The sequence below is a fragment of the Eleutherodactylus coqui genome, chromosome 8, assembly GCF_035609145.1.
Source record: "Eleutherodactylus coqui strain aEleCoq1 chromosome 8, aEleCoq1.hap1, whole genome shotgun sequence".
NCBI lineage: Eukaryota > Metazoa > Chordata > Amphibia > Anura > Eleutherodactylidae > Eleutherodactylus > Eleutherodactylus coqui.
Genome location: NC_089844.1, coordinates 98749455 through 98771830, shown reverse-complemented (window position 1 = coordinate 98771830; position 22376 = coordinate 98749455). Strand labels below are relative to the sequence as shown.

Below are 22376 nucleotides of genomic sequence, written 5' to 3'. Positions count from 1 at the left end.
ATACAAGAAGTGGTGTAAATTGTTTTGCTATAGTATAAATTTACTGTAAAAAGCAATATGCAAACAAAAAATAAAAATAAAATAATAAATGAGTTGGCTTTTACTTTTCATGATAACATGCAAGAAAAAAGGGTTGAGTAAAAATTAAAATCAATTATGTTTGGAGCATCTCAATGTTGAAAGCGTCTTGCTCAGCATATTAAAGACCATTGTGTGCATGCTCATCACTATTGGGCCGAAAGTTAGAAGTGCCATGCCACTAGCCAGTGTCTGATCAGCAAAGTAACACAGACAACAAAAATATATTTATAATACTCAAGGTGCCAGATGTGTGACTAGACATAAAGTACATCATGCTATCATCTAAGAAAACAGTCATAAGATATATGTTACATTTAGCCAGGATATTATAAATATATACACCACAATAACGTGAATTACCAAAGGTAACACCAAAAGGACAACCCTGAAAATGCCCTGGGTGAAAGAAGGGAACAGGCCAGGGGCCCAGGAGCAGATGACAAAAACAGCACGGGGTAAAGACCAGCAGACGAAAGATGATCAGAAAAACCGACACAGGAAAAACCAAACACTGCAGGAATGCTAAGCAGACCAGCACCTCCTGTTCAGAGGAGCTAGTTTAAATAACCAAACATTTTCTGACTGACTAGCTGAGTAGCCAATGACCCCAGAGAGCAAATTAAACACTTAACAGCAAGGAGTAGTTAACCTCCTACTAAAAGACAATGAACATACGCAGACATGGTGCATCAAGTGTGCCATGGCCAATGGTACAGAAGACGCTACTATGGACCCATGACTGTCTGCCAACCGCTCCTTGACAACAGAAAATAATGCAAATATTACAATCAAGCAACATATGATTTATAAAATAAGCTACATGTCCTGCCATCACAATTTAGAGAGTCTGCAAACAGGGATAAGAAGCATTAGTGCACTATAACATAAAAAAGACCAAACTGTGACATAGTCATTTAATAAACACAAGACAACTAACAAGTCAATATATGACAAATATGCAAAGAAAAAATACTTATATATATATATATATATATATATATATATATATATATATCTCAACAACCCTCGAATAAATCCCTCACTGAAATGCGGCATCATCATATGTTAATTAAAAAATCACATTCTTTTTCAGTCTCCATAGGAAAAATGCATCCAAACGTTGAATCCAAAAGGATTACCTCTATTTTAATCATGATTTATGACCACACCCTTTATATGTTCTATTATTTGAAGACAAAGCTGTGAAACATTGCTTAAACTGTATGAAATGGGCCAGCACTGGTAAAAGACTATTGGGTTGGGCTCCCCAACTTATTCAAAACTGCATTGGCACTTCAAGAAGTACACCACAAAGAGTCCCATTTGTGCTCCCACATTCTCATAGGATCCCCTCTGTAATGGCACATACTCATTAATATGGCTCCCTCTGTGCCTCCACGTCCTAATAGGGACCCCTCCATGCTTCTGCATCCTGATAGGGCCCTATCAGCACATATATATTCTCATAGGGCCCTCTTTGTAGCTTCCCAATTTTAAATGAGATCCTCTGTGTTTCATACATCCTAAAAGGGCCCCTTCTGTGCCTCCATAATTTCAGGTGATGCCCTCTATGCCCTAGATCTTATTAGGGCTTTTTCTGTGCCTCCACAATTTTAAAATACTCCTATGCATCCCTACACGGCTCCCGCTGCTTCCCCACATCCAGCTAGGGCACTCTCTGAACACCAACAACTTCATAAAACCCCCTCTGCACCCTGACATCTTGATAGGCCCCCTTCTGCTCCCCCACATCCTGATAGGGCTCCCCTTTGTTCTCTCCCATTCTAATAGGCCTTTCTCTACTCCCTCACATTATATTATGGCCCCTTTGCATCCCACCCTCCCACCTCTAATCTTTTGGTGATCACTGGCTAAACTTTATTTCCCACTTTACTCATGCTGTCATTTGCCAGGTTACACAGCAACCTGTAAGCCTTGACGTACATGGTCCTCTGTATTCAATTAGTCTATATTTACTGTTCATGTTGTTTTCCATATGTAAACTGTTTAAACCCCAGTTTTCATATGTACAATACCCTAGAATTATTGGCGCTCAAAATAAATAATAATAATCTCCTATTTTGAATTCATTAAACATAACTAATCATAAATCTAATGTACAATATAACTATTAAGGTCTATTATCTTGTACTTTTCTTTTTTGGAATTTAAATTTTTCTGTTCTTTTGTATGCTATTATTTCCCAGTGTCAGGGTTATCTGCTGGGATGTTTTACTACATGGGTTTTCAGCAACACAGCTTCACAGGTGGGCTTGATTGTGCTGGCTGGCTGTGGATTGCTCCAGCCAGCCAATCCCTCAGGTCTGCTGCTCATATATACCAGCTCCTCCACTACAGGGTGCTGGCCTTACCCCTGTTTGTTCAGAGTGTCTAGGTGTGAACAATGTTATGTTCCTGCTTGTCTGTACATGTGGCAGGACGTGTGGTGTGAACTGTCCTGTTCAGGGTGCATAGTGTTCAGTCTTGTATGCAAATCCCTGGCATGTTGGTGTGAGCTTTGTTCAGTCCTGCTTTGTATCGTTTATCATCTAGGATTGGGTAGGTCCCTAGGTTCCAGCGTGGGGACACCCCTGTCAGGACGATCACCCTGCATGCAGGCAGCTTTCCTGGGGTTAGTTGTCGCGTTGGAGTAGGGACCCATGAGACAACGAAGTCCCTTGTAGTGGGCTGGCGGGCTTAAGTATCTTGGCCAAAATACAAACTAATACCTCATACATTTCATAGTTATTCCATCTGGTATGTGTGCAAGTATGCTGGTGAGTGTTTTAAGTGCTTGGTATGGAGTCCAGTTAACAGATCTGCGGTTCCATCTGAGTTTGCCTGTCAGCAAGTATGATGTCCTTTTCGCAGTTCTGCGGTTCCACCTGAGTTCACCAGTTCATAGGGTGTGCAAGACATAACAGAATGTACACGTTTCAGGTGGGAGGTATGCGTGTCGTTTGGACCACTCCTCTGTGTGTGGTATATCTGTGTGTGTGTGGCATTTCGTGTTCCGTCTGAGTTCCTGAGTTCTTGTGTGAACTGGACGTAACAGAATGCACAAGTTTCAGGTGGGAGGTATGCGTAGCATTTGTGCTGTTCCCCTGTGTGTGGATTGTGCCTTTGTTCTATTCCCTCTCCTTATCTGTCATACCTGTGCTCTGTGTTAGGCCCCTATATGGATAAGTCCTGTGCGTCTTTTTGTCAGTATGATTTATGTTTGTTTTCCATTCTATGTTCTTTGTGTGTGAACAATGAGGTGTTCTTTGGCCTGTTCTGGCGTCTAGCCTCCTGGTGCTATTTGCAGTCTTGTTGTTCCGTGGTCTGTTAGTTCCAGTGTCGAGTCCCTGGTGCTATTCACGGTTTTGTTGTTCCGTGCTCTGTCAGTACTGACGTTTAGCCCCTGGTGCTATTCGCAGTAAGATCTTGCTTTGTATATCTGCCGGTGTGACTTGTTCTCTTTTTCTTGGTTTTTCGAGTGCACATTTGCGCAGTATTTCTGATTGTGAACTGTTATTTAGTCCACCCACTATTGATGGGTCTACTTGGCTGGCAGCACCGCCACTATTTACTTTCTAGAACCCTCCTCAAGGCTGTTTGAGTCCTGGTGATCTATCTATATTTTAATGCCTACAATCAGTTCATGAAAATTCTGACTGATGGAAATATTTCACGTTCAAATCTTTATAGGACATTTTTCTAGCAATACTGGTTCACTTAAGTGATATTGGGTATTACTAGTGGGTAACAGACATTACTATTCAGTAATAGGAGCTGGCTGGTGTTTTGGGTCTTTCTACTGTACATTTTAACCTTTAAATTCTTCTTTTTAAAAGGCATGAACATCATTGCACTAATTTTCTTAGTATTAATTTGCTTTCTAAATGCACACTGAAAAAACTTTCTAAATAATCTTCAATAAAAATACCTGAGTTTGTGCAACTCCTTACACAGCTGCACTGCTGCTTCTAATATAGATACGCCAGCACGTTATTCATGACCGCTGTCGCTCCAAAGATGACATTATTTGCTGTGCCAGCTCAGCTGAGTGTTAGATATGCCAACAGGGAAAGGAGAAGTTTGTACACAGCAGAGAGGGTGTGAGGAGAGGACCCAGAGCCTGCAGGAGGATGGATCACACTGTATAAGGAGGAAAGAACCCACAGCATAGTCTATAGCGGTAGGGGAGAATGGAAATAGAGAGGAGACTATGTAGGAGCAGAGGTAGGAAAGATCACATATCAGCAGCATCAGCATAGGGATGTGAGCCTGAAATAGCTTATTCTCAAGGATGTGGCAACCTTCAAGGATAGTTACAAGGAGATTGACAGGTACATGAAGTGATGGAGTTACGAAGTACTAATTAACTTCACAGGAACGTATAGCACAATATAATTAATAATATAATTCCAGGGCGCTATACATACGATAACGGTTTTAACCCTTTCCAATCCACTGTCTGACGTCTAAAAACATTCTGATTGAGGGCTGTACAGCTCCAATGTCGGAAGACGTCCGGCAGGTTGTTCTTACTGTAGATTACTGGCCACTCTGTTATCGGGGACCTCTCTAGCATGTCACATACCGCAGTACTGGCTCTAGCCAGCAGATGGTGCCATTGTATAATGGAAGAAAGAGGGAGCCCCCTAGGAAACCCTGAATCCAAAATTGGATTGCAAAGGGTTAAATACATCACAAATATAAAATGATAGGACTGCAAGAGTGATGATAAGTCCACCTCCTTATTCCTACTAGCCCTCTATTCACCTTTCATCTTGACTGTGAGTCCTCTCACACACTAACTAGTACTCTCATCCTCCCACCCCAAAGCTAATGATTACAATGTTTTATTTTGGTACCATCCACTATTACTTCCCATTCGGACAAATGAGGTCACCTATTTTATATATCAATAAACCGCATGATTAATTTTATTTTTCGTGTGTGTACGTATGTTAATGTGTATGTATGTGCACATGTATGTACACACATACAAACATACTGTGTATATATATATATATATATATATATATTGTGGGAGGACAGCTCGGTAGAGTGCGGGTTGGCGGCAGTCAAAGTGGAAACCAGTGGATAAAGTCCAAGTGCAGGTGTGACTTGCGTTTATTTCAATCCAGAATACTCAACACAAATGCAGCCTTAGCTTCAGGCACGAAAATAACAGTCCAGCAATAACAATAGGCAGTTCCTGCCTGACCAGGTCACGCTCCGCAGGTGCACACATAGCAGGGTTTTCAGCTCTGGCAGGTATCACAGGCTGCCAGGGTCCAGCAGCCATCTCATTCCCCCACTGTGTCCGTGCACACTGCCATTTATATCTACACCTAGCCTGGCTTAGCTTCAGCACCTGTGCTGATTGACCTCACCCACAACCTGGAGTGGAGGAAGTGGAATGGATGGCCCCACTACCAACCTGACATCCATTCCAAAAAACCTGGCCCAGATACTTTTAAACAAAAGACCTCCAGCAAGTACTTGCTGGAAATTACATTGCACTCCTGGCTTTTCATGTTTCAAACAGCGGGACATGCACTTCCTCCAGCCCTACCAGGCATAATAGTGGAACCTAGAGGCCATGTAGCGACCATCCACTATCACGCCCCTCAGTACCTCACATACCCTCCCCCTCTGCTCGAACCCGTAGGGGCGAACACTTTTACTAACCAAGCAGTGGGTTCGGGACAACGCATCGGCATTTCCTTGTAGCTTGCCAGCCCTGTGCTCTACGTCAAATTTAAAATTTTGTAAAGTAAGGAACCACCTCGTCACCCGAGCGTTTCGCTGTTTGGCCTGACTCATCCAGGTGAGAGGGGAGTGGTCTGTCACCAATCTGAAATGTCGTCCAAGCAGATAGTACCGTAGGGACTCTAAAGCCCACTTTATCACCAGACACTCTCGTTCCACAATGCTTTAATTTCTCTATGCGGGGGTAAGTTTCCTACTAAGATAAGTGACTGGGTGCTCCTCGCCCCTAACCACTTGGGAAAGGACAGCCCCCACACCTACATCAGAAGCATCTGACTGTACTACGAATGTTTTGATGAAGTCGGAAGTAATTAAGACCAGCTCTCTACACAGGGCTGTCTTTAACTTCTGAAATGCCTGCTCGGCCTCGTCATTCCACTTGATCATGGTGGAACTTCTTCCCTTTGTTAGCTCTGTCAAGGGCGCTACTATGGTGGCGAAGCTAGGGATGAACCTGCAGTAGTAGCCTACAATCCCTCGAAACGCTCTCACCTGTTTCTTGGTCAATGGTTGGGGCCAGTTTTGCATGGCCTCTACTTTATTAATTTGGGGCTTAATAATCCTCTTCCTATTACGTACCCCAAATAACGTGCTTCTTCCACTCCCAACGTATACTTCTTGGGGTTTGCCGTTAACCCTGCATCCCTGAGTGAATCAACTACCGCCTGTACTTTTGCCAAGTGACTCTCCCAGTCATTACTAAATATAATGATGTCATCCAGATAGGTGGAATGTAGCTGGTGCCCCATGTAGCCCAAAAGGTAGGCAGACATACTGGAAGAGCCCCTCGGGAGTAGAAAAGGCAGTCTTTTCTTTGGCCTCATCGGTAAGTGGTACCTGCCAATACCCTTTAGACAGGTCCAAGGTAGAGAAGAACCTAGCATGTCCTAGCCTTTCTATTAGCTCATCTACTCATGGCATCGAGTAGGAGTCAAACTTAGAGACTTCGTTCAACTTCCTGAAGTCGTTGCAAAACCTCAAGCTGCCATCGGGCTTAGGAATCAGGACAATGGGACTAGACCAATCACTTTTTGACACTTCAATGACCCCAAGGTCCAACATCTTCTTTACTTCCTCTGATATAGCCTGTCTACGTGCTTCAGGAAATCTGTAGGGTTTCACCCGGACCCGTACGTAAGGTTCTGTGACGATGTCATGTTTGATCACTGACGTACGTCCTGGTAGTTCCGAAAACACATCCGTGTTTCGAAGCACCAACTCCTTTGCCTCCTGTTTCTGCACTTTAGATAGGGACCCTGAGATAGCTTCCTCAGGAGCATTGTCCAGTGACTTTACAAAAACCTGGCTGCTCGGCGCATTCACCGCTGCCAGAGACTCTTGTTCTTTCCAGGGTTTAAGCAAATTCACATGGTATACCTGATCCGGCCTACTCCTGCCAGGTTGGTACATTTTATAATTGACTTCTCTTATGCGCTCAAGCACCTCATAGGGCCTATTTGGCTAAGAACTTGCTCTCTACTGTAGGCACCAAAACTAACACCCTATCTCCCGGGCAAAAGGTTCTGACTTTGGCCGACCTGTTATAGACTTGACTCTGTGCCACTTGTGCCTGTTCCAGCTGCTATCCTGTCCTGCATTACTGAAATATGTTCTACCACACTTTTGTAGGGGGTGTGTTCACTTTCCCAAGTTTCTTTGGCGAGGTCGAGGAGACTGCGTGGGTGTCTACCATACAGCAGTTCAAATGGAGAAAAACCTGTGTAGGATTGGGGAACCTCACGTATTGTGAACATCAAGGCTGGCAACAAACAATCCCAATCCTTCCCATCTTGGCTGACCACCCTTTTTAACATACTCTTCAATGTTTTATTAAACCTTTCGACCAGGCCATCAGTTTGCGGGTGATATACTGAAGTACGCAGTTGTTTAATCTTTAGAAGTTTACACATCTCTCTCATTACCTTTGACATAAACGGAGTTCCTTGATCGGTAAGGATCTCTTTGGGAATACCGGTGCGGGAGAACATCTGGAACAGCTCTCGGGCAATGAGTAATGGAGCAGGTGTTTCTCAGAGGAATTGCCTCCGGATACCTCGTGGCATAGTCTAGAATGACCAGTATATACTGATGTCCCCTAGCGGACTTCACTACTGGACCGACTAAATCCATGGCAATCCGGTCAAATGGTACCTCGATAATGGGTAAGGGCACCAATGGACTCCTGAAATGAGGTTTAGGGGCATTTAATTGACATATAGGACATGAGGCGCAATACAGCTTAACCTCCTCATGTACCCCAGGCCAATAGAACCTTTGCAACACTCGTTCGCGGGTTTTTCCGCCCCCAGATGACCTCCAAGCACATGTTTCTGAGCCAGGTCGAGAACTACTCGGCGATAGGGTTGGGGTATCCCCAGCTGTTCCAGTTCTTTCCGCGCACCTTATCCACTCTGTACAACATGTCATTGTTAACAGCCATATAAGGGTATGCTTCACTCCCACCTGGAGTTTGAGGTACCCCGTTTACTTTTGTTACAGCCTCACGGGCCCTGATCATTGTTGGGTCTTTCAGCTGAGCAGACCCAAATCTTTCACGCAACACCTCAAGGTCCGGCATGGCAGGAACTTCTGCCGGGCTTTCCGTGTCACCAGCCTGTACAGCTAGGGGACAATCGACATCGTCATTTATGGTCACCCCTACTGCTGGCCCAGCAGTGTCCGGGTCATACGGCTCAGGACTTACCTCCTGACACCCAACATAATTAGCCACACTCTTATTGTCCAAAGTCCTTTACCTCCACATGTGAGTAAAAGAAATGAAAAAGGAGGGTGGAGCAAGACCCAGTGAGGGTAGTGGAATATTTATGGAGTACAAAGAGTTTTCAATGATTGAGTATTTTGAATGGTGGAGGTGCTGCCAACCAGATGACGCTCCACCAGTGTGGGCGTAAGTGTAGCGAAAAGGATGTGAAAAGAACTGGTATGGAGGCGCAACACTCTAAGCTACTAGAAGATGTAGATCAAAGTCCAATGTGTGATGGTGAAAGCACTTCTTTTTTATTATTTTTTCAGAAATGCTTTAACCTTTTTTTTCTCTCCCCTGTCCTCCTGCACACAGGACCTCCGACACATTCTATACATCTTTGGAATCGTGTCACCCCTAGGCATCCTGTTGTCCTATCCAGCCGAACTGACGAAGGGGTTCTTCCCCGAAACGCGTATTCCATTGCTGGTTTTTTATTTCTGAAAAAATAATAAAAAAGAAGTGCTTTCACCATCACACATTGGACTTTGATCTACATCTTCTAGTAGCTTAGAGTGTTGTGCCTCCATACCAGTTCTTTTCACATCCTTTTCTTTACCTCCACATGGCCCAGAACAGTGGAAAGTCCCTTCCGATAATAGCCTCATACATTAGGGACTTAACCACTCCTACCTCGTGGGTAGCGGTGCCGCAAGGGGTGGCTATTTGTACGGTAGCGGTGGGGTATTCCCAAGTGTCCCCATGGATGCACAGTACACCCACTCGGCCTCCATTGTAAGAGGTTGGGTTGACCAGCGAGCCATGCACTAGGGTCACAAGGCTTCCGGAGTCCAACAAAACCTGGACCAGAAACTCCCCAATGTTCACCAAACATACCTGTGGCTCATCCCCGGACAGGTTTTCGTTGGCTAGCGTGGGGCGTGCATACAGGGAGACCCTCCGCCCGGAGCTGCAGTCCATGGGCTCGGAGCCTAGGGGACAGTGTGCCGCAACATGACCCCATTCGTGGCACCGTCAGCACTGTAGGCGCCCGGGGTCCCGCTCTCGAGCGCCCTGGTGTGGGCCACCCGCTGGCTCGCCCCCTGAGCCCCCTCCCTTCCTCCACATAGGCCCCCTGGGAGCAGAACATGGTACAGTCTTACCCACTCGACTGGAACCCTTGGCCTCTCTGTTGCGGCTTCGTGTCGTAGAGGCCTGTAACAGTTCCTCCATGGCACAATACCTCTCAACCAGGTTCACAAGGTGGTTGGCGTCAGTCGGCCGAGCCTGTCCCACCCAATGCTGCACCGCAGGTGGCAAGGAACAGTGAAAGATATCCAAAACGATCCTCTCTACCATTTGCGCAGGAGTGCAGTTCTCTGGCTGAAGCCACTTGGAGACAAGGTGTATCAAGTCATGCATTTGGGACCACGGTGGTAGGCTCTCCGAGTACCTCCAGGCATGTACCCGGCCTGCACGCACCTGTATGGTCACTCCCAGTCGCGCCAGGATTTCGGCCTTCAGTTTGGCGTAGTTACGGGAGTCCAATTCACTTAGGTCATAATAGGCCTTTTGGGGCTCCCCCGCCAGAAAAGGGGCCACAACATCTGCCCATTGGTCCGTGGGCAGCCCTTCTCATTCCGCAGTCCTCTCGAAGACGTTAAGGTAGGCTTCCATGTCATCCGCGGCAGTCATCTTCTGCTGCGCCGCTTGCACCGAGGCCCTTGCGGTTGGTTGTCCTCCCTGGGCCCCCTGTGGTTGGGTGCTCTGACTTTCTGTGACCGCAGGCCATTGTATCACCACCGCCCCTCGCAGTGTTGCCATTTGTTCCATTAGGAGGCGATTGGTCTCTTGCTGCATCTGCCTTGCCTCTGCCTGGGCGTTTTGTTGCTGTAGACAAATCTGCACCAGCTGTTGCACCAGGTCCTCCATGGCAGCAGTAGTCTTAAGTAGGGCACCAGCGGCTTTTACCAAGGACATACAGCATTAGTCGCAGGTGTCAGTTTCTTGCGTATGTCTCTTTAAGACTGCGTATTCCTTGCCTGCATCCGAAGCACCATATGTGGGAGGACAGCTCGGTAGAGTGCGGGTTGGCGGCAGTCAAAGGCGGAAACCAGTGGATAAAGTCCAAGTGCAGGCGTGACCTGCATTTATTTCAGTCCAGAATACTCAATACAAATGCAGCCTTAGCTTCAGGCATGAAAATAACAGTCCAGCAATAACAATAGGCAGTCCCTGCCTGACCAGGTCACGCTCCGCAGGTGCACACACAGCAGGGTTTTCAGCTCTAGCAGGTATATCACAGGCTGCCAGGGTCCAGCAGCCATCTCATTCCCCCACTGTGTCCGTGCACACTGCTATTTATATCTACACCTAGCCTGGCTCAGCCTCAGCACCTGTGCTGATTGACCTCGCACACACCCTGGAGTGGAGGAAGTGGAATAGATGGCCCCACTACCAACCTGACATCCATTCCAAAAAACCCGGCCCAGATACTTTTAAAGAAAAGACCTCCAGCAAGTACTTGCTGGAGATTACATTGCACTCCTGGCTTTTCATGTTTCAAACAGCGGTACATGAACTTCCTCCAGCCCTACTAGGCATTATAGCGGAACCTAGGGGCGATGTAGCGACCATCCACTATCACGCCCCTCAGTACCTCACAATTTATATATATACACTATGTGTGTGTTTACATTTCTTTCTTTTTTCATTTTTATATAAATGTATGCATTTTTTAGTTTTATATATATAAATTACTGTCCACATTTTGACTGCTATTTCTGCCATCAGACATATTTAATTTATGTATACACTCAGACGTTTTTTGTTTTACGTAAACATTTTACTAATGCTTGTCTAGATATTCATGTATTTTATTTTACTTTTGCCTCATTGCACTATTACTTTGGCCAATTGCTTTTATGTATGCATGTATGTACGTATATATATAGATTTATATATTTATTGCCCATTCGTTGTGTAGCTTACCGTTAGCATATAACCCATCCACTGACTGTTTTATATATATATATATATATATATATATATATATATGTATATATATATATATATATATATATATTTGTATGTGTCCCCACCGTCTTTTTTTACACTTGCTTCCTCTTTCATAATATACGTATTGTATGTTGTAATTGTTTAATCTATCCTTTTGTATACTAGTATTTCCCAGCTTGACTGATGAAGGTTTTCACCCTGAAAAGCATATCTTTTGCTGACTTTTAATTCATTAACTAAAAAAGAAGTTAAATATTTGAACATTCAACTTTCAATAGAGAATTGCGCCCAGATACCAGATTTTTGTTTCCGCATATTTAGTCCGCCCACCATTGGAGGATCTACCTGGCTGGCAGCACCTCCACCACTTACTTTCTATAACCGTCCTCGAGGCTGTTTGAGTCCTGGTCATGCAGTTGGGACTCAAGCCTCAGACACTTTTGGGTTTGCTCCATCACCTTCCTTTCTTTTTAATTGGTAGGAGGCAGTTCGACTGCCTTACAGAGAGGTGAGAACTTAAAGGTGCTTTTACACGGAACGATTATCATTTAAAAAAACAAAACACTAGATCATTTGAATTTGAACAATAATCGTTCCGTGAACACATCCAACAATCAAATGATGAATGATAATTTGTTTGCTTAGCGATCATTTCATACAAGCATGAAAATCACATGCAATACCTTAGGGGATGCGCAAAATACAGCACAAAACCGTGGAGAAAAAACACATCTTAATCTCATAAGCTTTTTAAATCAAGACAGGGGGTGCTGTGCTCACATATGAACGGGGCCTGGGTTACGCAAAAAAGGACAGTACATTGCGCAGACAAGTGCGCAAATCAACCTTGTTCATAGCAGAAATCACGTTGCGCTGAAGCATGCACATTTTTCTATATGCTCATCTGTAGGAGCCCTTAGGCTAAACTGAAAGGCTAGCAGGCAGCACATACAGACGCATTAGTGTGTATCAGCACATACAAGAGGAGATTATATAAAAATGGATCAAAAAAGGATAAGCAGTAAAGAGCAGAATCTGCAGAGGGATGTGGGAGAAATCGCACACACAGGTAGTATCAATGTAGAGATAAAGGAGAATCTGCATGTGGAGGAGGTATAAGGTAGCGGAGTAGTTCACTTCCTCCACAAGCAATTTTTCATGCTGGTATGAACAGCCTCTGCTGCTCCAACAAAGTAGAGAATAGAGAAGCCCATTAACGCACACCAGCCTTAAGAATACTTGTTAAGATAAGCTGGTAACACAGCTAATTTGATGTGTAGTGAGCTGCAAATGGTTGCAGATTACAAAAATTCCATGTGGGAAGAGAAGGAGCCTCCCTCTCCACCATAACCAGAGCAGAAAGATGGGCCATAGACCAGTTCCGGGCATGTGGTGAGAGAGATGGAAGTTGACACTGTAGAGAGAGAGATGGGTTATTGCCACCGGGTCAAAAACAAGCCAATGTCCTTGTCCAAGCATAATTTCCTATGAGCCACTGAAGTCAGAAGGGCAGGTAGAGGAAGATAGTCCAAGAGTGCCTGAGAGATTGAACTGAAGGAGACTTGGGCAACAAAAACCTGAGACTGGAGAGGACCATGAGACAACCTGCATCATGTCAGGGATCGCTTGCTGTACACATATGTTACCCCATGTGGCAACAAAACCTGTTGCTGATTCAGACTGTTTTAGTAATATTTTAATATTTACACTGCAGCGCCTGAGGAGCCGAGGAGATAGTGGGCTAGATTGAGGGCTTGTCACAGGGCTCTACCATCTCCTCCCCTGGGGGTAGGTAGCAAGGGACCTGCCCATGTTACTGCTGGGGGAGTTTTACAGGAAAAACCTAATACATGGTTTACCTCAGTCCTTTGTCACTCGTGACGCCACCCTTGCCGTCCTCTGCGGTGAATCCAGAAGTTTGAATAAAATAGTCGACTTACAGGGATAACTTTCCAAGAAAAAAGGGGAACGGTAGAGCTCGTTTACTCCAATAAATTGTTACAGTCCGAAACGTTACATAAGCCAGCAGGACACCAATGCAGGCACAACAGTGCTGTGACATCGAGGATTCACAGGATGACAGATGAGTCCACAGTCCCAGTTATCTGTGGGGTTCTGCTCCTGGCCACTCTCTTTCTCTCTCCAGCTTTCTACCGGTCAACACTCACATTTGAAAAAAGCGCTCAGCGCTGCTTGACGGTTCCTCTCACTCAGTCTCAGGGTAGCTTCACACAAGAGTGTTTTTGCGCGTACATAGGTGCGTACCCATGTATGTGAAAACACGCGTGAATGCAGGTCCATGCATTGTTTTCAATGGCACCGCGGCTGCTGCCGGTGGCTCCATTGAAAACAATGGTCTGCTGGCACCCCTACATTCTTTTTCAGGGAAGGGTTTTACATATAAGCCCTTCCCTGAAAAAGAAAGATTTTAGTGTAAAAAAAATAATAAATTAAAATATACTTACCTCTCCGCCGCTGCCGTGACCACCGCGGGGATGAAGAACACATAAAATAATAATAATCTTTATTTGTATAGCGCCAACTTAATCCGCAGCGCATTAGAGGAAATGACACGAGATGGGAAAAAAGAAGAGATGAGATGAGAGAAGAGATTAGAGAGAGTAGGAAGTGATTTATCTGTACCTACTCTGCTGATGTATTTATGTTATGAACTTGGTTCTGGTACTGAATTTATGCTATTGGCTTGGTTCTGGTACTGAATGTATGTACTGACCTTAGCTCTGGTGCTGCATTTATGTTATGAGCTTGGTGTTCATCTTCCATTTATATTATGAGCTGGTTCTGGTACTGTATTTGTTTGAGCTTGGTTCTGCGATTTATTTGTTAAGAGCTTGGTTTTGATGCTGTACTTATGTTATGATCTCGATTCTTGGGCTGTATTTATTGTATGATCTTGGTTCACGAGCTAAATTTATGGCAAGTAGAGATGAGCGAGCGTACTCGGAAAAGCACTACTCACTCGAGTAATTTGCTTTATCCGAGTATCGCTGTGCTTGGGTCTGAAGATTCGGGTGCCGCTGCGGCTGACAGGTGAGTCGCAGCGGGGAGCAGGGGAGAACGGGCGGGAGAGAGGAAGAGAAAGATCTCCCCTCCGTTCCTCCCCGCTCTCCCCTGCAGCTCCCCGCTCCGTGCCGGCACCCGAATCTTCAGACCCGAGCACAGCGATACTCGGATAAAGCAAATTACTCGAGCGAGTAGTGCTTTTCCGAGTACGCTCGCTCATCTCTAATGGCAAGAACTAGGTTTTCGTGTTGTATTTTTGACATGAACTTGGTTCGGGGGTTATATTTCAGGCAGGGATGTAGCTAAAGGCTCATGGGCCTGGGTGCAAAAGTTTATCTTGGGGCCCCCCCAACTTCTCTTAACCCCTTAATTCTATAGGACATACAGTGACGTACTGCAGCTTCAGGATATGTATGGAGTTTTGGTCTGCTATGGGGACTAAAAAAAATGTAAAAATTAGTTTTAAAAACTTTTAATAATTAGGCCTCATGTCCACGGAGCGAATCAAATGTCTGCATTGACTTCAAGGGAAGCTGTCTGTGTGAGAACTGCACTGAAATAGAGCATGCTGTGACTTGTTTTCCGGACCAGCAGATCCGCAAAACAAATTTGCATGCTTTAATTCAGGTGCGGACGCCCTTGTTTTCATATGGGCGGCTTGAATTGCGCATCTATCACGCGGGTTCCCTGCGCGGATTCGGCAAGACAATTCCGCCCCTGGACATTGGGCCTTATTAAAAAAATAAAAAGTCATAAAAGTAAAAAAAAATAACTTTTGCCATATTAATAATCAAAGAATCTAAATAGTAAAACAAAAAACTTATGTGGTATTGCTGCATCCGTAAAAGTCCGATCTATCAAAGTATTGCATTATTTACCCTGCACAGTGAACGTCGTAAAAAAAAACCCGCCAGAAATTAACTTTTTTGTCACTCTGTCTCCAAGAAAAAATGTAATAAAATGCGATCAAAACGTCGTACTCCAATATGGTGCCAATTGAAACTACAGGACGTCCGGCACAAAATGAGCCCTCGCACAACTATGTCGACGGAAAAATAAAAAAAATTATGGCTGTCAGAAGATGGCGGAAGAAAATTTTTATTTTCTTCCAAAGATATTTTAAAAGTATTACAAAAAAAAACCTAAATAAATTTGGTATCACAGTTATCGTACTGATTCGAAGAATGAAGGTATCATGCAGTGTGTAGGCCATAGAAACAAGACCCCCACCCCCTCCCAAAGATGACGGAATTTCATTTTTTTTCCCATTTCACTCCACTTAGAGTTTTCACTCCACTCGTCCCCCAAAAAACGACAATACACCCCCATACAACTACATTGATTAATAAATTAAGAGAGTTAAGATTTTTTTAAATGTAGGGCGGAAAAAAATTAAAATGGAAAAAAAGGGCCGAGTCCTGAAAGGGGTTAAAATGTCAGTAAACCCCTTTAACCTAACAGTAACACTGAGCTGTCCTTCTGCCTGAAGCAAGACAGAGGCTCATTTTTGGGTGTGTTCACATGTCACCAATTTGCTGCAAATCTGCAGCAGATTTCACCCTTTTGATTTGAATTCAGTTGAAAGGGTGAAATCTGCTGCAGATCAGCACCAAAATCTGTCACATGTGAACGCACCCTTACAGATGTTTTGCTGCCTTTGCACTACATACATGACTCAGATCTACATATTAGCTGCACATACACTACACATATTAGAGTTCATTCTCATTAGTGCTAACGGATTCTGTTTTCCTGCTCTGTTCAGAGTGGCAGCATTCCCTGGCCATATGGATCAAACAAACAGACTATAACGGGGCCTGTTTGTTTTGAGTCTTGAATTTTACAGCATGAAGTGGCGCTACATGCTGGACTACATATGATACGCAGACACGAAGCGTGTTCTGTGCGCTGACAACTATGTTCATCTGAACGAGCCCTTATACACAGAACCTGCATCTGTGATAATGTGCACAGTTCTTTTAATGAAAGCAGAAGAGCATATTGGGCTGCGGTAAAATAAATACAAATCAGGGGCCAGAAATTAGTTGGTATGTTTAGGCTGGGTTCACACAGGGCGGATTTCCCGCGGAAATTCCGCGTGGAATTTCACTGCGGCAAATCTGCCTGTGGCTGCTAATCTCAGGATTAGCCAGCCATGTGGACGAGATTTCTCAGAAATCTCGTCCACACGGGACGGCCAATCCGCTGCGGTAATTTAGGCTGGAATATGCAGCATGTCTTTTTTTTATTTCCGCCGCGGCCGCACTCTCCTCTATGGGAACGCCGGCCGTAGCGGAAGAGCGAGCGGCCGGGCCGCGGGTTTTTCCGCGGCAGTTCTCCCGGCGGAAATCTCGCGGTTTTTGCTGCGGCCAAACCGCGAGATTTCCGGCGGGAATACGCCCAGTGTGAACCCAGCCTTACAGTAACAAAGCATCCAAATAATGCCACCATTTGTTGTATAAAATACGCCATATACTATTCACACAAATAAGGCCAACATATACTGTATATAAAAATACCACCACCACCATATAATGTACACAGACATAAAGCCACTGGATGATACTATTTCAATAGAGTAATAATGAATATACTATATAAATAATGTCACTGCACATACAGATTGTGCTATTGTATACTATATATAAATAATGCCACAATAAACAGAATTCGTGACATATGCTGCCATATACTGCACACACAGTGAAACCGAGGTATTTTAAACACTGAAAGCAAAACACAATAGCTATATAATGGCTATCAGCGCACATGCTATACTGTTTTTTCAACACAATGAAAGGATTGTAGTGTCTTTTATCCTATAGATTTTTACCTGCAGTACATGCAAAATGTAGTCCATTCACGAGCCAGAAAATAAAGAATATGTTTTGTTCTGTCTTGTTTACGGTGTGCTAAGTGAAACTTTTGTACAATAGTGTGAGCCACAGTAAAGGCAGTAACAAAATGAACAGCTGAGGTTTAAAACGGGAAATGTGTTCTGATTAGTTGTCAGCAGTCAGCAGGTATTCCATACAGCAGCGCAAGTATATAAGTACCATTGCTTCCCTCCATATAGCAGTGGACTTGACCAGACCTTAAAAAGCAAAATGGGAAAGGTAAATATTTGTATATATTAGTGTTAAATATTGCTCAGTGAACAAAATAGCAATTATGTGTATATTATCACTCATCATGCTATTGTGCAATTATTGTATTCTACTTATTTTCTCTATGGGATACAAGTTCGTTTTGGAATATTGTATTAATTTTCATATTTAAAATATATTACACATTAAGGCTTCATTCACACTTCAGTATTTGATCAGTATTTTGTATTCTTTTTTTAAGCCAAAACCAGAAATGGGGGAAAAACCAAAAAGACACAAAATATATAATTAAAAAACATTAACTTTAATATCCAATTATTGCTTTAAGGAGAAATTTTCTTCACCGGTATTTTTTTAGTTGTTTGTAATATTTTTCACATCTTTTGTTCTTATGTTGTATTTTTGTGAGATCTGCTTGAACTTCTCATGGCAATGTATGTTTGCCATCATTGCTTGAATGTCTTTGAAGACTTTCTGTACAATAGACCATAAAGAGTGTTTACTTTAAAAACTAAAAAGGATTCATTCAAAAACACACAAACATGATTTTTATATCAAGCACTGTTTGTTGCTCTGGCATCATCGAAATTAGTTTTTTGATAGTCCCCTTTAAACCAGTCTGGGTAGTTGTGTTTTGTCTACTAAGATTATCAAATGGCACAATAAGCACAAGAATTAGAGAATATAAAGTAACAAAAAGCCATAATAATGTCTGCTTCAGGGTTAATAGAAGGATATACAGCATATGGCAACAAAACACTGGGATTATCGCTACACATTTCTTTACTAATCCTGGGATTAGGGCTGAGATTTTTTTCGCTTTAGAGTAGTAGAATAGCCAAAAAGATATTTGCAGGTTTGGCTCTGTTGACAACGATGTCGTAGTTTCCGCCCTACAGAGTACATGACATAGATGATGGATTCTTTATGATCTTACTTGATTTGATTTTTTTTCAAGTGACCCGGAACAAGCAAAGATGGCTGCACTGCTTTTCTGACTACCTGATGCACATTATGTATTAGTATGCATTGGTAGTCTAAAACACTACATGCTGATCTGACTGGCCAGTGCTTCACACTGTCTTAGACTAATGATACATACTAATCAGGTAGTCAGAGAAGCAGTCTGACCTTCTTTGTTTGCCAGGACCAGAGGGTCACTTTATTTGGCTCATAATGGTTTAGCTAGGATTCCATTTTTCTTTATAGAACAGAAGAGTACACTAATAAGACCACCAAAAATTTATGAAAGCCTTTCGAAGAAGAAGTGATGCAGGTTTTACTATTACTGTATGCCAGGAAAATTAGGGTGTGGGTGGGGGTAGGGAGGGGTTAAAAAGTTTTAATAAGAAGAAAGACTAGCGAATATTATGCGCATATAAACATTGCAGAGCCTAAATAGGAATGCACAGAAGTAATAAAGGTCTCCATTATAGAGCCACATGACCTTTGTAAGCTGCCATATATGCCCCCTTAGATGCCCCACATACATAGATATTCTCCCCTAGAGGAATACCTCAGTAGGAGGCACCTCTTTATGTCTCTGCATGGAATCAAATGCACACTAATGTTAATTAAAGGGGAACTATCTCCCGGTTTATGCTGCCTGAGCACAGTACCCCGCCCTCCCCCAAGGACACACCATCTAATGTTTTATTTACTATGGCAAAATGCTTTAGGTGACACCTCCGCTCTAATGCTATTTCTATAAGATATATTCATCCAAAGTTTATATTTCACAGATCATCTTTTATGAAGACAGAAACTTCCAGGGTCGCTTTCATGAGTGTAACTCTGAGTGCACGGATTTATCATCTTACTTCAGAAGGTGTAACTCCATCCGTGTGGAAAGTGGAAACTGGATCTTGTATGAACACCCCAACTACAGAGGACACCAGTACTTTCTTCATAGAGGAGAGTATCCTGACTTCCAACAATGGATGGGTTATAATGACTCCATTAGGTCTTGTCGCTTGAGCCCCCAGGTAAAGTATATAAATACAATTATATTCAGTAGCTGTCTATACATCCTGTGCATTTCTAAAGACAAAGAGAGGAAGATGACCGTAAGAGCAATCATTATAACAAGGAACAGCATACATGCCAATTGCAGATGTACAGACTCATGGAAATTTCATCAATTATCCTTAGAATTGGCCAGCAATATTAGATTGGTGGGAATCTGACTTTGGGCACCTATGCCAATCTGCTGCTGGAAGGGTTCACAGCAGTCTGACAAGTGCAGTTTTCATTTCATTGTTTACCAGATACAGCTCCGTACTTTTTCCAGTATTTCATACTACTACAACTTTGTGTCCCATTCAAGGGAATGTGACTGAGCTGCAATGCAAAGCGCAGCCACTACTAAACGTACAGAGCTGTCTCTGGTAAATAATGAATGAGATGCATTGTTTAGTGGAGCACTTTGACCTCTTCAAACAGCTAATCGACAGGAGTGGAAAGAGCCATACCCCTACAAATTTTATATAGGTACAAACCAGAATACTGGTGGTATAAGCATTGAAAGAGTCGCAGCACTATCACGAGATGGTCAGTGGAGGTCTTGAAAGTTGTCACCCATTGATCAGATATTGATGGCCTATTCAATGGCTAGGCCTTCAGTTTTTACGTTGATGTCCCTTTAAATATTCAGTATGACAGCCCAGCATATAAAGCCAAATTCACATGAGCGTGTGCGTCAGTATTCTGAATGGAGATCCATAATGTATGTAATAAGTATTACAGCAAGCAAGGACAGTGTGTCATATGTTGTGCTTTATGATCTGGGGCAAGATTAACAAAAAGAAATGGAATTTGTTTGTACTTTCTTTAACTTAGTAACATAGTGTTTTCTTTTAACAGCATGGAGGCTCGTTCAGAATCAATATCTATGAGAGAGAAGACTTCAGAGGACAGATGATGGAGTTCAATGAAGATTGCCCTCATGTCCATGACAGATTCCGCTTCCGTGACATACAATCTTGCCATGTGCATGATGGATATTGGATGTTCTACGAAGAGCCCAACTACAGGGGACGTCAGTATTACCTGAGACCAGGAGAGTACAGGAGATTCACTGACTGGGGAGCCATGAACTCAAGAATTGGCTCCTTTAGGCGTGTTCACCATTTCTATTAAAGTGACATAAATCTTGTTATTTAAGTTACCATGAAATAAAGCATTTAAAATATAGTATTTTCTTATTACTCTAATTACATTAATTCATTATCACCAAGAACCACAACAAAAAAACAACATTTGTAACTGAATTTTAAAAAGGTTTTGTAGTATTAGGCCTCATTTCCATGGGCAGGTCTGGTTCCGTGGGTGGGAGCCCTGCTGCAGGAACCCATCCTGCCCACGTCATGAGGACAATTCTTACCAATCCGGATGCGTGCGGGTCCTCCATCATCTTCTCTGTGCATGTGGGTGGGCGCGCCGGCATGTGGGCGGTCCAACTGAACGGCACATGCGCAGTGGAGTTTTTTGTTTTTTTTTAAATCTCCTCTTTTCCCACGTGACCTGCTGCACACCTGGAATGATAGTTCCAGGTGTGCCGCAGATCGGACAGCTTCCATTGACTTCAATGGAAGCTGTCCCCATGGGATCCGCGACAAAATAGAGCATGCTGCGATTTGTTTTCTGGACCGTAAGGTCCAGAAAGCAAACCCGCATGCTTTAATCAAGCTGCGGGTGCTCATGATTTTCTATAGGCGGCTTGAACTCCGGATCATCCGCACAGGTGCCCTACGCAGACTTTGGAATTCAAACCTGCCTGTGGACATGAGCCCTTATACAGATAAGGTATAATTGTTTCACGATTAAAAGTAATGTTTCAATTCCTCACCAGTTTCAAGATTTCTCTTTGTTACCTGTAAATGGCAAATACCTTGTTTTCATTAAGAAGTTGAAACTCTATTGGCCTAATTCAAGTGTTTCACACAAGTATAATGGGTGACATGTTTAAAGGGCTATTCCAAGACATTTGGAACTTATCCTATTGATGACCAACAAGTCATCAATATATAATCATCCAAAACCCCACCAATCAGCTGACTCCCCAAGCTGTTGTCAAACTGCAGCGTCCCATAGGTAGACCCCACACACTTGACATACGTGGGGAGTTGGGGGGGGGGGGGTTGAGTGATGGCTTGTCATTGCGCCACTTACCAGACAACTTTCCCTGAGGAATAACAGGCAGCGAAGGCCAGAGTATAACTGCAGACCACCGGAGACACCGCTAGGATAGGGAATGCCAATAAACAGGATATTTGGGGTAGTAGTTATCACGGGTGACACCACTGTTCCTACACACTGGTATAATTATCAGTAGAGAATAATTACAGACAAACAGTTCTTTAGTATCTCAGGTCCCTGGGAATGGTTAGGGCCCGGTATAAACTTTACTTTAGTAAACTTGCAAAGCAACAATTACAAGGCAATTTAAGTACAGTCTTTACAGTGCAGGCAAGACAAGAGATTTGGTGTCAGGGAGGAATCTCAGGATGGCACCACTCCTGCAGTCTATGTTATCTGCCAGGAACCGCTCCTGGAAGGGGAACACTCCGGAGGAGGAAAGGGGTAGACACTATTTTAGCAATTATTGACTTTCACCTAGACAAACATGTACGACATTTATGTAGGGAACCAGGATGATGTGCTTGTCAGTTATTATGTGA

The 22376-nt window shown here is 43.5% G+C and overlaps 1 protein-coding gene across 1 annotated transcript; it reads left to right on the top strand.

The window, feature by feature from the left end:
- Nucleotides 1-15774: 15774 nt before the first annotated feature.
- LOC136577897 (gamma-crystallin-3-like) lies at nucleotides 15775-20863 on the top strand. Its single transcript, XM_066577814.1, has 3 exons — nucleotides 15775-15780; nucleotides 19410-19682; nucleotides 20560-20863. The coding sequence occupies exons 1-3, from the start codon at nucleotides 15775-15777 to the stop codon at nucleotides 20833-20835; spliced, it is 555 nt and encodes a 184-aa protein (XP_066433911.1). The 3' UTR covers nucleotides 20836-20863.
- The last annotated feature ends 1513 nt before the right edge of the window (nucleotides 20864-22376 follow it).